This window comes from Salvelinus namaycush, chromosome 8 (genome assembly GCF_016432855.1).
Source record: "Salvelinus namaycush isolate Seneca chromosome 8, SaNama_1.0, whole genome shotgun sequence".
In the NCBI taxonomy this organism is placed as follows: Eukaryota; Metazoa; Chordata; class Actinopteri; order Salmoniformes; family Salmonidae; genus Salvelinus; species Salvelinus namaycush.
In genome coordinates this window covers 23,591,506-23,605,859 of record NC_052314.1, presented here as the reverse complement: position 1 = coordinate 23,605,859, position 14,354 = coordinate 23,591,506, and the positions used below count along the sequence as shown (strand labels likewise).

The window sequence follows — 14,354 nt, the reverse complement described above, 5'->3', positions numbered from 1 at the left end:
TCCAGAAGTATTTCTTCAAAAATGAAATGTTAAAAGCCTGGGAGGAGTCTCCATGCTACTGTTCCTGGTTAAGAGGCTAATATATAGTGTTAAAACCGCTGATGAGACAGGTGCTTGAATTACGTCTCTGACTAATATGCGTTAGCGGTGGAAAAACATGGTTCACGCTTTTTTGGTCCTTTTGTGACAGGCCGGCAGTAAAGCATGGTACATATGTGACAAGGAGATGAAATTGAAAGCCAGTCATCTATTTAAATATCCATATTATTGTTTTCAATACCAACTGACAATCTTTCACTGTTAAATTTGATTGGACAAAATTGCATAAAAAAAAATAAACTAAGAGTGATGTGAAAGGAGCAAATGAGAGGAGAGGAAGAAAAGGAGAGGAAAGGAATATAGGGTTAAGGGAGACTGCTTGATGCCTCCCTCTGCCATGTTATTATTGCAATCCTGCTGAGGTCCTGGAACGTCCTAGACTGGAATACATTTTCTGCTCATTGAAAAACGATTTACCATGTTGTGGTATATGCATATGGCTCCGTCTTTTCTGTCTTAGTTTTAACTATGCAAATAAATGAGGAAATGCATTGTCCTTCCACATCAGGAATAATCTGTTAGCTCTAACCCCATCCTAATTGTTTTTCTATTGATTTATGCTTATTCTCACCAATACGTCTCAAGACATAATTTATTTAACACACCTGCTCACACATTAAACAACACACAATGGAAACTCGACAACAATGGTGTCAAGTTTCATAATCATGTTGCACGCAACCAGCCAGTGTAACAATTCCGCTCCAAGACCAGATGTAAGTGTAAAATCAATCATTGCCTGATCCTGGCACTTGACAGGCACAGCATTAGGTCACTCCTTAGTTCCTTCACTGTATCCGTGGTAACGTCATAAGAACTATACTAGCTACCATCATGGCCTTTCCATTGAGTCTGTTGGTCTGTCTGTCCCCTGCATGGTGGCTATAGGGAACTGATAGAGCAGTGGATGTGAGGAGCAGCAGGACAGCAGGACCAGAGGCTAAAAGGCAGTTTATCATGGAGTACTATAGAGACCTGTGATGTAACTAAACTTTCTGCAGCCATACCACAGGTGAGAGGTAGTGATGTTTTGTCTAGGAAGCTGTGACTGACACCCACTGTGTAAAGTGGATTTAAAAAACAAGTCAGCACCATCTTACCCACTGGGAGCTCTTTTTGGAAGAACTGGGAGCTGTGTCAGGAGTTTTAATGGTTCTATTTCTAATGCTCAACATTTACAACTGATTTACATTGGTAGAGAAGTTAGAAAACATGTGGACACCAGTGGAGGCTGCCGAGGGGAGGACGGCTCATAATAATGTCCGGAATGGAGTAAATGGAATGGAATGGTATCAAACTTGTTTGTTTTTTTGCTTTTCAATTGTTTGATACCATTCCATTCACTCCATTTCAGCCATTATTATGAGCCGTCCTCCCCTCAGCAGCCTCCACTGGTGGACATAGCCGTTCATTCAACAGTAGCTTGTGAAAGCAGGGACGGTGAACGAGCAGAGTAAATCTGGTGACTAAAACCTCCTGATTTAGGTGAACAGATGACTTATGAGCCTTCTGAGGATAAAAGCCAATTAACTTGCCAGCGGCGAGTGGATTTGCCTCATGACATTAAACACAGAGACATATGGTAAAGTTACAGGTAATTGGATTAGTGTGATTAATACAACTCATCATTTGTAACGCGTTAAAGAGTATGAATCACTGTGATAAACATCCCACTCAGTACTGTCTGTTCGACTAAGGGACCAACCGTGGCAGCTGCTAGTAACTGTCACCCACATATACAGGCACAGACACAGACACACAGTCTGCCTCTGATAATGTATTTTTGCTATAGCACTCCTACATCCTACAAACTGAGTTCATTGGTGTGACAGAACATCAGAGCAGTGACAGTGGTGGAAACAAACTATAATCAAATATTTTCTCAAATGTATCAAACAGTAACAAAATAACTTTTACATCCAATCTCCCAGGTAGCTGTCATGAGTCAGAGAGAGTGCAGAGCCATTGGCAGTGCTGCAGGAGATATAGCTCTTCAATGACAGGATACATCCAAACCAGTACCTTACCTACAGATGGTCAACCTGAAATGTTAATGCTCATTCCATCACACCAATGACTTAAAACTAGTTTGCATTCGTAAAGAAAAGAAAACATCTAATTTTCAGCCCCTAAGTGAATATGTATGGTTTAGAAAACCTTGCAGCAATCTGTGAAAACAATCTATGCCAACAAACCAGCCGGCATGAGTATAGTTTCCAGCTAAATGTGAGATTCTTCTTTTTGCCAGCGTTGAGTGACGCTGTTGGCCGGGAGCGTTGTGCTGTCTCCCCGTGCTGGGAAGTGGCCTGGCGAGGGCTTCTGGAGAACACTCAACATCTGTCCCTCCTCCAGGCCCCTGGCATTCGATTCACCACAGGTACACACACACACACACACACACACACACACACACACGCAGACACCGACACGTGCGCATGCACATGTGCACACACACAAATGTACACACGCACCCACACTCTCTTACATACTGAAACACATGTCGTATTTCCACATACCGACGGAGACACAAACACCAGAAACCACTGCTACTGAGTAGAGCGTAGGTGTACAGTATGTAGGGCTCCCACTCTAAATGTCCATAGCAGCCTGCTGTTTGTCTGTCTTTCTAGCCCATCGCCATCTCCACAATGTCTGGAGCGGAGCCGGTTATCAGTCTATGAGACAGGGAACTCACTACCGCCTGCCTGCACTAATACCTTGTGTCACCGCCTCACTAGACACACTCTCTTCTCCTTAAAAAATACCAACACACTGCACAAACAGTCTGTACACACACCAGGCAATCTTCCTCCACTAGTAATCTGTGCTGCTTTGGTAAAGGGAAAGATGTACATGGTGTGTACTATAGGTAAACTAGAAATATCTTCCTAGTTTATGCATGCATCACTATGGGGAAGAAATCTTATTGGAGTGAGCAGCATTGGCCCAGACGGGAAAGCCCTCTCCTATGTCAGAAGCAGTTACAGAGAGGTGTTAGCAAACATATGTTAACGCACATCGCTGGAGAACTGTAAAGCACCCTCTCGGTTTTCAAATCTTCTTCCAGACCCCCCTTGAACCAGAACCCCGGCCACCTCACAGGTCCCTGGGGACATGTTATGAATCTGCAAGTACAGCGCTTATAAATACGCCTATCCCCTCTTCATCACAACCCTGGGGCTGCAGCATGGCACAATGGGCCAGCACTCCATAACCCTACCCCAACATCCCTCCACCACCTCCGCTTCCTCACCATCCAGCCCAGTCTGCAGTCCCCACAGATCCCTCCGTGCACACGCGTGCAGGGTCAGGCATAGAGAGGAGAACGCTGTCTGTTCTGTCGATGGCAGCCACAGAGAACACACAGATTGGAGAACAGCAGACAGAGCGTGCTAAATCGATGCCTTCTGTCTGGGATGGGCCATATGAGAGGGTACCCTATCGATGACTGCCCCCCGCCATGTCTGAGTTAAACCACAGCCCCATGGGCTCTCACATACACAGGCAGACCGCGGTACAACCAATCTCCCTCATGCTCATCCATCAAACCTAAACTATGGCAGTGAGAGATATGTGTAGTGTATAGAAAATGAGAATGTGGAATATTTATGCACGATATTGGAACAGACAGACAGATAGGGAGAGAGAGAAAGAAAAACCCACACCACACACACAGTATATTCATACAAAAACATAGCCCAAATGCTCCCTCCAGGGGTTCCATGTTCCAGAGAGAGGCAGAAAAGGCAAAGAAAAATTGATGGAGAGAGACAAAGCAAGAGAGAAAGAGAGAGAGAGGGAGAGCGAGCTAGAGAGAGAGAATAAAGAACTAGAACGAGAGAGATATAACCAAGGTAATGAAGGCAGATGTTGATAGAGATGTAGGATCTTAATTTGATCACTCTTTTGTAGATGATAATTTGCAGGAAATGCAAACTTGTAGTGTATTCAAGGTTTAAAAAGGCTTCTAAAGTTTGTAATTTCCACTTTAAAATGTCATACTTGATTTGCCCTAACGAAAAATGTATCAACCCCTACAAAAAAGTTTCCATTATTTATAATCCACATAATTCACATTTCCTGTTGCGGCAGGATTATTTTCCTGCTGTAGCAAACGGGCTCAAATTACGATCCTACATCTGTATGCATGCACCACTGTGTTGCTTCCTAGTTGTGTTTGAGAGAGACAAAATTAATACTAATTACCAAGATTAATATCAATGTTCCTATTAATGATTATTCCAGTAATTAGAATCAACAGGATGAAATAAACTGCGGTTAAAATGTTTACACGCAAATCAAGCTGCTCTCTATGTTCTCTCCTCTGAAATGAGATATACAGCCTGTGGTCTACCCAGGCACTCTGGTTTACACCATTTGGCATGAGGAGAGGACTTGGCATGTCTCACTGTTCACGCGACGTGGTTAGAGAGCTGGATTCTTTCTCTTTTAATCCTCCATATTGTGTTGGTTTTTCCACAAGGAAAGAATAAAAAATGCCATGTCCCAGGGAAAAAGACGAGTGACCTTCAAGGGGATTGGGAGATTTGAAATGACATTAGACTAGTTAGAAAGACAATGGCAGATGCATTTACTCAAATACGATATTACTAAAAGACTGCAGTCAAAATATGGTTGTAGAAAATTACTGTAAATGAAGATAAAAGTAAGAAAAATGGCATTGTAAACCCCAGTGAATAGACACTGGATGTCTGTTGTCTGCTAGTGAGAACTAGTCAAGTCTCATCGTAATCATCATCATTGATATCACCATAAACTAAGATGTAATCTCTCTAAGAAAGTCTCATGTTGAGATCAACAACCATTATTCTATCACCTTGAGCTCCTGTCCTTAGGAAAGTGTGGGCAATTGTAGAGGACATGACATAGCCTTTTGTCCACAGTGGCTGAAGCATAGCAGGTTAAACCAAACCACAGTAAGCCGCTACGCTAGCTCCAGCACCAGCCTCAGGCTTGTGGTCGAAGATATACATCTTCTGGGACGCTGTTTCAGCTCTAACTAACCGCATTTGTGGACAATTTACAGTGGTGGATCTCTGTTAAAACCCACCAATAAATGAATCTATGGGGTGTGGGGCTGGATGCCTGCAGGTTGCCAGGCCTAAGATAAATTGCTGCGAGTTTCTGCACCGTCTGGCAATCTTAATCCTCAATAATCAAGGCCAGCAGAGTCAAGGAAAAGAGTTAGAGCACAGACACGTCGGGGCTGAGGCTAAAGAAAAATCCTCCGACCAATATTTCTCCAGCTCTGTGAGCTTACTCCAGTCTCATTCTAAGTCTCTGTTTATGAACTCAGGGTATAGTCGAGATGAGACTAAGGACTGGTTACAAGCACAGAATCTCACCTGCCTTTTCAAGGATCTTTACGCCCAAAGGTTAAAAAGTACCTCAGTTATCAACAGGTTAGGTAATGTATAAGACTGACACAAGCCGGAGGGAATGTGATGTGACCCGCACTCATGAGATTACAAACAAACGGTTAGATGCTAGCCTGCCTAAGCCTCCTCTGAGCATCTTCTCAGATAAGTGTCCATTTCATGAGCAGGGGGAGAGCATCATGGCATGATTACAACACGGCAAATGTCAGATATTCTTCATCCCCACTTACCATCTGCTGTGAGGGTCGATTGGAAAATGCTGACCCTCATCAGTAGCAGCCCTCTCTCTTGCCACCGAAAGACAGAAATTCTCTGACCTCTAAAAATATGGCACAAGTTACAGCACCCAGCCAACCAATCAGCATCCAGGGCCATGGCAGCGGGGCAGACAGACACTTCTCCTCGAGCCAAGAGTTGACAGGAGTGTGGTTAATTTAAGCAAGGCAGAATAAAATAATATATTTGCTATGACAAAGAGAAAGACACCGCTGGGCTGTGTCAAATTACTGCAGGAGGCATGAATTATTCATCTGCAAAATACACTGGATCAAATGTTGAGGAGGGATTAAGGCTAGTGAGGATTGTTAGTGTCTATAAAAAACCCTGACACAGGCACGTGAATAGGTTTGCTCCCCCGCTACACGTGTACATGTGAACAGGGTGCCCCCTTGAGCTACAAGGTTTCACCCGCTTTTATCCTCCAACGCCTCATTTCCAAGGTGTTAAACATGTCTATCTGATTTCCCGGGGCACAGACAGCAGCCTCACACCGTGCTGCCCCTGCCCAACCTAGCAAGCACCTTCTTCATCTGCACAGGCAGTTGGTTTCCACAGAAATGCCAAGGAGCCAGGAAAGCTAATCCCTCCGCTGTGGCAAAGATGGATGTGTCAGTCTGCATCCATCCATCTGTTGGTGCCCCCTATCTGTCAGCTCCCAGTATCTCCTATCTGCAAAATGAATGCCACGGTGGGGCTGAATGAGGGTGGTCAGCTTGACAGAAACCCCTGAGGCCAACGCCCAGATAACTCCAGTAGCTTTGGAGATAAATTGCAGGAGCTTCACATGAGATGGAGCCACAATGCAATTTTCCCCAGCAGTCCAGATACAGTATATAAAGGCAGGAGGGGGGCAGGACAGTTAGCTGGGAGCTTTCAGTCAGATAACCTCCCAGTGAAATCAGACAAATACTAACACCAGGCCCGGTGAGATCTAGAGAGGATTACAGCAGTGGAGTGAACAAGAGGAACAAAGCCACACTCATCCCTGTGTGTCATCCCTGTTTATGAGGAAGCATCACATCCTGAGTGGACTAAAGCCTCCATCTTGGTTCTGACTATGTCTCCCTCAGGCAGACCTTGAGGCCACAGCCCCAGCAGGCCTGCTGGTGGCACATGCCAACATCCTTCCGCCACAGCCTTTCTCTTTCTCCACGAAAGCATCAAGTCACCTGGGGACAATTTCCAGACCACAGCTGAATATAGATGACCTTTTGTGACCAGATCAGATGGGTAGGTTATTTATCGACTGTGCTTTCTGTTGACTCCGTTGAATAAAAGTGCCAGTGGACATGCTATATAATATTATAAACTAGGTGGTTTGAGCCCTGAATGCTGATTGGCTGACAGCCGTGGTATATCAGGTATACCACGGGTATGGCAAAACATGTATTTTTACTGCTCTAATTACATTGGGAACCAGTTTCTAATAGCAATACGGCACCTCAGGGGGTTGTGGTATATATACAGTGGGGAGAACAAGTATTTGATACGGAGCCACTCCTTAGTTGCCCTGGCTGTGTGTTTTGGGTCGTTGTCATGCTGGAAGACCCAGCCACGACCCATCTTCAATGCTCTTACTGAGGGAAGGAGGTTGTTGGCCAAGATCTCGCGATACATGGCCCAATCCATCCTCCCCTCAATACGGTGCAGTCGTCCTGTCCCCTTTGCAGAAAAGCATCCCCAAAGAATTATGTTTCCACCTCCATGCTTCACGGTTGGGATGGTGTTCTTGGGGTTGTACTCATCCTTCTTCTTCTTCCTCCAAAGACGGCGAGTGGAGTTTAGACCAAAAAGCTCTATTTTTGTCTCATCAGACCACATGACCTTCTCCCATTCCTCCTCTGGATCATCCAGATGGTCATTGGCAAACTTCAGACGGGCCTGGACATGCGCTGGCTTGAGCAGGGGGACCTTGCGTGCGCTGCAGGATTTTAACCCATGACGGCGTAGTGTGTTACTAATGGTTTTCTTTGAGACTGTGGTCCCAGCTCTCTTCAGGTCATTGACCAGGTTCTGCCGTGTAGTTCTGGGCTGATCCCTCACCTTCCTCATGATCATTGATGCCCCACGAGGTGAGATCTTGCATGGAGCCCCAGACCGAGGGTGATTGACCGTCATCTTGAACTTCTTCCATTTTCTAATAATTGCGCCAACAGTTGTTGCCTTCTCACCAAGCTGCTTGCCTATTGTCCTGTAGCCCATCCCAGCCTTGTGCAGGTCTACAATTTAGCCCTGATGTCCTTACACAGCTCTCTGGTCTTGGCCATTGTGGAGAGGTTGGAGTCTGTTTGATTGAGTGTGTGGACAGGTGTCTTTTATACAGGTAACGAGTTCAAACAGGTGCAGTTAATACAGGTAATGAGTGGAGAACAGGAGGGCTTCTTAAAGAAAAACTAACAGGTCTGTGAGAGCCGGAATTTTTACTGGTTGGTAGGTGATCAAATACTTATGTCATGCAATAAAATGCAAATTAATGACTTAAAAATCATACAATGTGATTTGCTGGATTTTTGTTTTAGATTCCGTCTCTCACAGTTGAAGTGTACCTATGATAAAAATTACAGACCTCTACATGCTTTGTAAGTAGGAAAACCTGCAAAATCGGCAGTGTATCAAATACTTGTTCTCCCCACTGTATATATATATATATATATCACGCACACACACTCCATTAGGAATTTGTTTAGGCAGGTCTATATATATATATACCAAACGTCCTCTGGCCTTATTGCTTAAGTATACAATAGCCACTTATTGAACACTGCTCATGATACAAGACACTGTATACAGTTCATATAGTATTTGTAAAGAGATGGCAATCAAGAAGAACCGCTAAATGTTTGATAAGAAATTAATAAACATACTCAAATTAAGCATCTCCCAAGATGCATTGCTCATAGAACGGGGTCAGACACTTTCCATGTTCCTCTTTAAGATCCTTAGGCAACCCAAGGGTCAGAGACTGGAGCCAGCAGCTAACACGAGGCGGGCGAATAGGCGTGCGAGCGTGAAGCAACAGACAGGAAAGAAACACAGACTAATGAAACAGACTATCTGGGGTATTTGTTTCAGGGTGAAGAAATTAATAAGCATGAAAAATAATAATCCTCAACACATTGCAGGCCAAATGCAATGATTAATGAAAAAACTGCCGACCCAATTATTTCAGGCAGAACAAAAGGCAACGGTAAAGATTGTTGAAAGGGTAAACAATGGGAGCCTGGCTGGCTGCGAGCAAACAACTCAGACACAATTAAACCCACGCTGGCTGCACCAGAGCCCTGCCTGGTGCACTATCACGCTGACACAGCGTGCTGCAGGCCTAGCATGGGAGGAGCAGTGGAACCTGGGCTGTTTACCTGGCTAATGCCCAGACAGCAGTGGCCAATCACTTTCCTCTGCTGCTTAACCTACTGCTGGGAGATCAGCAGATGCTTTCAAGGCCAGATGAGTCACAAAGCACAATCAAAAACACCATGATGTTATTAACTCCTTTATTACCCAGTCCCTCCAGGATTCTGCAATCACATTTAGCAAAATCCACAAATCCCTGCATATTATGCGAGGGCTTGCAAATTTGATCAATCCCGGCACTATTTTCGCATAAAACAGTCAAATCATAGCAATATTATTGCATAAAATTGACCCATTACCACAGTACAAAAAGAGGGTTCGCAATTTCAACCAATAATGTCAATAAACCTTTTTCCTCGTCAGCGTATTTTTGCAAAACAATCATTGCGAAATGTCAGAATTTCCGCAGCAAAATCAAGCATTTATGCTTGCAAATATCACAAGAAAATCCCTGCAAAATCCTGGAGGGACTGCTTTTATTAGCATTGGCTTAAACTACTAAAGGTCATATTTGCGAGCTTCTACAAATCACATGTTCTTTTGTATAGAGGGGATTCAAAGGATGATAGAGCAGTGTTTCCCAACCCTGGTCCTCCAGTACCCCCAACAGTACACAGTTTTGTTGTAGCTCTTGACAAACACACCTCATTCAACTCATTGAGGGCTTGATGATTAGCTGACAAGTTGAATCAGGTGTGCTTGTCCAGGGTTAAAATACAAATGTGTACTGTTGGGGGTACTCGAAGACCAGGGTTAAGAAACACTGTGCTAGAAGATGGATTGGACAAGAGAAGGTTCATGCCAACACTGTGTTTTAAATAGGTCTTATGTGAGTTGAAGCACAGCCAGACTGTGGATTTATACAGGGGAACAAGATGAACAATTCAGAACAATTCTGATAATGACACGCTGACAGAAGAGTGCATTACATTCCATTACAGCGTCCTACAAAGCCTGACACATCTACACACACACACACAGACAGGCAGACGAGCAGGGAGCGACCCCTGGCCAAATCCACCCCGTGCTACGCCCAAACAGATAAATATGCTCACGTCAGCTGCTCTGCATATTTAGGTCTCCTAATGGCTCTGTGCACCTCGCCTGGCAAAGAAAAACAAATCCTCAGGTATCAAATGTGTCATAAAGACTGACCAGGAACCCAACAAGTGCAATAATGTTGGCTAGATCATCATTGGGGGAGAAAAGCACCACTAGCATTCTCTCTATTTCTCAGTGTCTTTCTCTTTCTTTCTTTCTATTTTGTCACTCTCCCTTTCTCTCGTTCTCTCCAGTCCTCTTTTCTACTCTCCTCTAATTTCTGGTTTATTAGGAGGAGTAGGTTAAATAGCCTGTCCTCATCTCCTACACACAGCCATAAGATGAAGGGGACACAATGACACAATGATGAAGGGGCCACAATCTCTGTTACTTCCTACAGTAGATTTATACACAGTCCTCATAACAAAAGGGCTACAGAGGCCAAGGCACTTCTAGGCCTTGTTAGACAGGCCCTTGATTGGCTGGTCAGACAAACTGAGAGCAGGCTCTTGTCACACATGAGAGCATCTGCTTAGTCCTGTAACATTACCCTGCTCTCATCTCATTCAGCAGAGCTGAGTGGTTTGATCCGCTTACCCCACCGCCACAGGAGTAAATAGAAACACTGAGGAAAATGTCAACAAGACTCTTTATGATGCTAAAAGATACATCTGATTAAATATGCTTCCAATTTACCTCTAGCACCAAGCCACAGCTTGACAGGAGAAGCAGAAATAATGAAAACACAGACACGCCACTTACCTGATCATCGCCAAAACTGGTAGCTTTTAGAACTTCAGATGAACAATCCCAATATGAAACCAGTCCAGAGGAATCAGGTAGGTCTAATGTTTTTAAATTCCCAATCATCAACATTGATTGTTCAGGTGGTGTTCAATCTGACATACCACGTTTTCTAATATTCATAATTTGCAGAAATAAAGACTAGTTATGGAGAGAAATCTATTTGGAAATTGTCGTTTGATGGGGACAAATTCTGTGGCTCATGCTGGGGGCTCGTCATAAAGTATTAATGGTTACCATTATCCACCATTTTTACTACAATATTCAATCTTCTGCTTTCAAGCTAGGTTTCCTTTGACACATTGCTTGCTGGCGTGCGTGACAAAAGGATTTTGCCACAATTGTGTGCTCATACCCCTTGACTTTTTTCACATTTTGTTGTGTTATAGCCTCAATTTTTCTCTCACCCATCTATACACAATACCTTATAATGACAAAGTGAAAATTTGTTTTTTGAATTTTTTGCAAAAGTATTGAAAATGAAATACAGAAATATGTAACTTACATAAGTATTCACACCCCTGGGTCAATACATGTTAGAATCACCTTCGGCAGATATTACAACTGTTAGTCTTTCTGGGTAATTCTTTGCACACCTGGATTGTACAATATTTGCACATTATTCTTTCAAAATTCTTCAAGCTCTGTCAAATTGGATGTTGATCATTGCTAAACATCCATTTTCAAGTCTTGCCATATTTTTAAGCCGATTTAAGTCAAAACTGTGACAAGGTCTCTCAGAAACATGTCATCTTGGTAAGCAACTCCAGTGTATATTTGGCCTTGTGTTTTAGGTTGTTGTCCTGCTGAAAGGTGAATTTGTGTCCCCGTGTCTGTTGGATATACCCTGATGAAGGCAGCTTGGCTGTCGAAACGTTGGTAATTACATTTTTGCATCTGAGCTCCTAGAGTGTGCGGCTCTCCTTTATTTTAAGTTTTCTACTCCGCTAGCCAGCACCTCGCCTGTGTGCGTTTCTTTTTCTTCTGGAAAGCAGACTGAACCAGGTTTTCTTCTGAGATTTTGTCTGTGCTTAGCTCTATTCTTTTTCTTTTTATCCTGTACAGACTTCCTTCTCTTCACTTTGTCATTTATGTTAGTATTGTGGAGTAACTACAATGTTGTTGATTCATCCTCAGTTTTCTCCTATCACAGCCGTTTCCTTCCTCTCCTTCAACTGAGTTACGAAGGACGCCTGTATCTTTGTAGCGACAGGGTGTATGATACACCATCCAAAGTGTAATTAATAACTTCTCCATGCTCAAAGGGATATTTAATGTCTGCTTTTTACATTTTTACCCATCTGTGTTTGAAATTCCCTGCTCGACTGAGGGACCTTTCTGTGGGTACAGAGATGAGGTAGTCATTAAAAAATCATGTAAAACACTATTATCGCACACAGAGTGAGTCCACGCAACTTATTATGCGACTTCTAAGCACATTTTTACTCCTGAACTTATTTAGGCTTGCCATAACAAAGGGGTTGAATACTTATTGACTCAAGACATTTCAGCTTTTAATTTTTTATTAATTTGTAAACATTTCTAAAAACATAATTCCACTTGGACATTATGGGGTATTGTGGGTACGCCAGTGACACAACATCTCATGAGTCTGTTGACGCACCTGTGCATCAATCTAAGGAACATAATAAAAAAATCCCCATCAAAATCCGTCAGTTTAAACTAGAGATTTGCATGGGCTGCATCTTAATCCTTCGCATCCGCCCATTTCGGCCTGCTGCATCTGCGGAGGAAGGTGGGGGTGCTACAGCATTTGTCAGACCATGAGACATCCAAAAAATCTGTCTTCTCCGAAAACATATGTAGCGTCCGAACGGTTTGGCGTCCAAATATTATGACCAGTCTATGGAAAGGGGAGACTCTCACAAACACAGTGTTTTTTCCCCCTGTTTTGCTCTACGACCCCCACAAGTGTCACGGGACTCGTCTGAAGGTAACCCATACAAACAAATGTAAGTATGTAGGTAGTTTTGTGTCCCAAAAATCTCCTTTTGACTGTCTTTTCTGTCATTTATGAATTTTCTGGTCAATGTGTTTCTGAGACTTTTAGAAGTGTTTTAATCAATTTAAAATTCAGGCTGTGACACAAGAAAATATGAAAAAGTCGAGGGGTGTGAATACTTTCTGAAGGCACTGTAAATCACCATATGAAGGGACAATAATGATATTCATGAAAACAAATGACAGCATAATCTAATTGAAGGTGAAACCATGGCACCTTTGTTTCACTCTGTGTCCACAAGGCAAAGAGATATAGCGTTGATGGACGCCTACTGTACTGTTTGTATATAGGTAGCTAGTATTGGAAGATTAGTGATAAGGACAAAAGCTGAGAAAACTTACCTAATACTCCAAGCCGATAGTTCACTGTGATGACGATAACATTGCCGTAACTTGCCAAGATGCTGCCGTCAAACATATTCCCAGTGCCCTCCATGTAGGATCCCCCATGGATAAATACCATCACAGGCTTAGGGCTGCCGCTTTCACGGATGTCTGCAAGAAGGGGAAGGAAATTATTAAAGGACAAATTAAAGCCGACAGCTGGAGATGCAATCTGAATTGTGGACGCTTTGCTTTTCTCATAATTTGTGGCACATTGACTTTGCTTTGAGACAATTTCTGGTTTGCACGTCAGATAGTTCATTTTCTACGTGACAAGTATGACATGTTCCTGGTGATTGAAAATTGAAAATGAATCATATTTTTTAGTTTCAGGAAATTTTATGGGCTGTTTTTAATTTTTGGAGGGCCAATAAACTGTCAGCATTAAAGAAGAGCAGAGATTCAAATTGACATTTCAATTTATGCGGCACAGAAAGCTAGTTTTAATCTAATAAAACAGATTGAACCTAAATGTTTTCACAAACATTCTTGAAGAAAAGTTTTTAATTACATTTCAGACATCCAACGTTTTCCCTTTAACAATGTGTTATGCTTACTGAACTTCGCATAATGATTTCAGCTCAACTGATGCTGTCCAGAGTCTTTACAAAGGAGGACATCTAGATTGGGCACTGGGTTCGAATTAAATGGGAGATAGGGATACAAAAAATGGCTTCCGATTACTTTCATCTTTCATAGAGCAGAAAGGCTTTTCATCTTGAGTGCAAAATGTCCACATATATGCTCAATATCTCATTGATGTTTGGTGTTGGGGGACTCACTTGCAAGAGGTCTCAGTGCTGAGGAAAGTAATTAAATAGTAACAAAATAAAAGAATAGAATTTTCCAAAAAGCCTTCTCTTACGGCAAAAAAATTAGGCCGTATTTGCAGAATCCAGGCCCTCTCTGTTCTTTTAGTTGATTTTCTTCCTCCCACTCTCTCTTTCTCTCTCTCTCTCTCTCTCTTACATT

At 42.9% G+C, this 14,354-nt stretch overlaps 1 protein-coding gene across 4 annotated transcripts in view; it reads right to left on the bottom strand.

Annotated features, from left to right (window-relative positions):
* Window positions 1–14,354, bottom strand: part of LOC120051839 (neuroligin-1-like) — a 269,903-nt gene that overhangs the window by 188,732 nt on the left and 66,817 nt on the right. For all 4 annotated transcript variants that reach the window (XM_038998722.1, XM_038998723.1, XM_038998724.1 and 1 more), the window contains one exon: window positions 13,341–13,493. In XM_038998722.1, coding sequence (XP_038854650.1) covers window positions 13,341–13,493 — 153 coding nt within the window. The remainder of the gene's footprint in view (window positions 1–13,340; window positions 13,494–14,354) is intronic.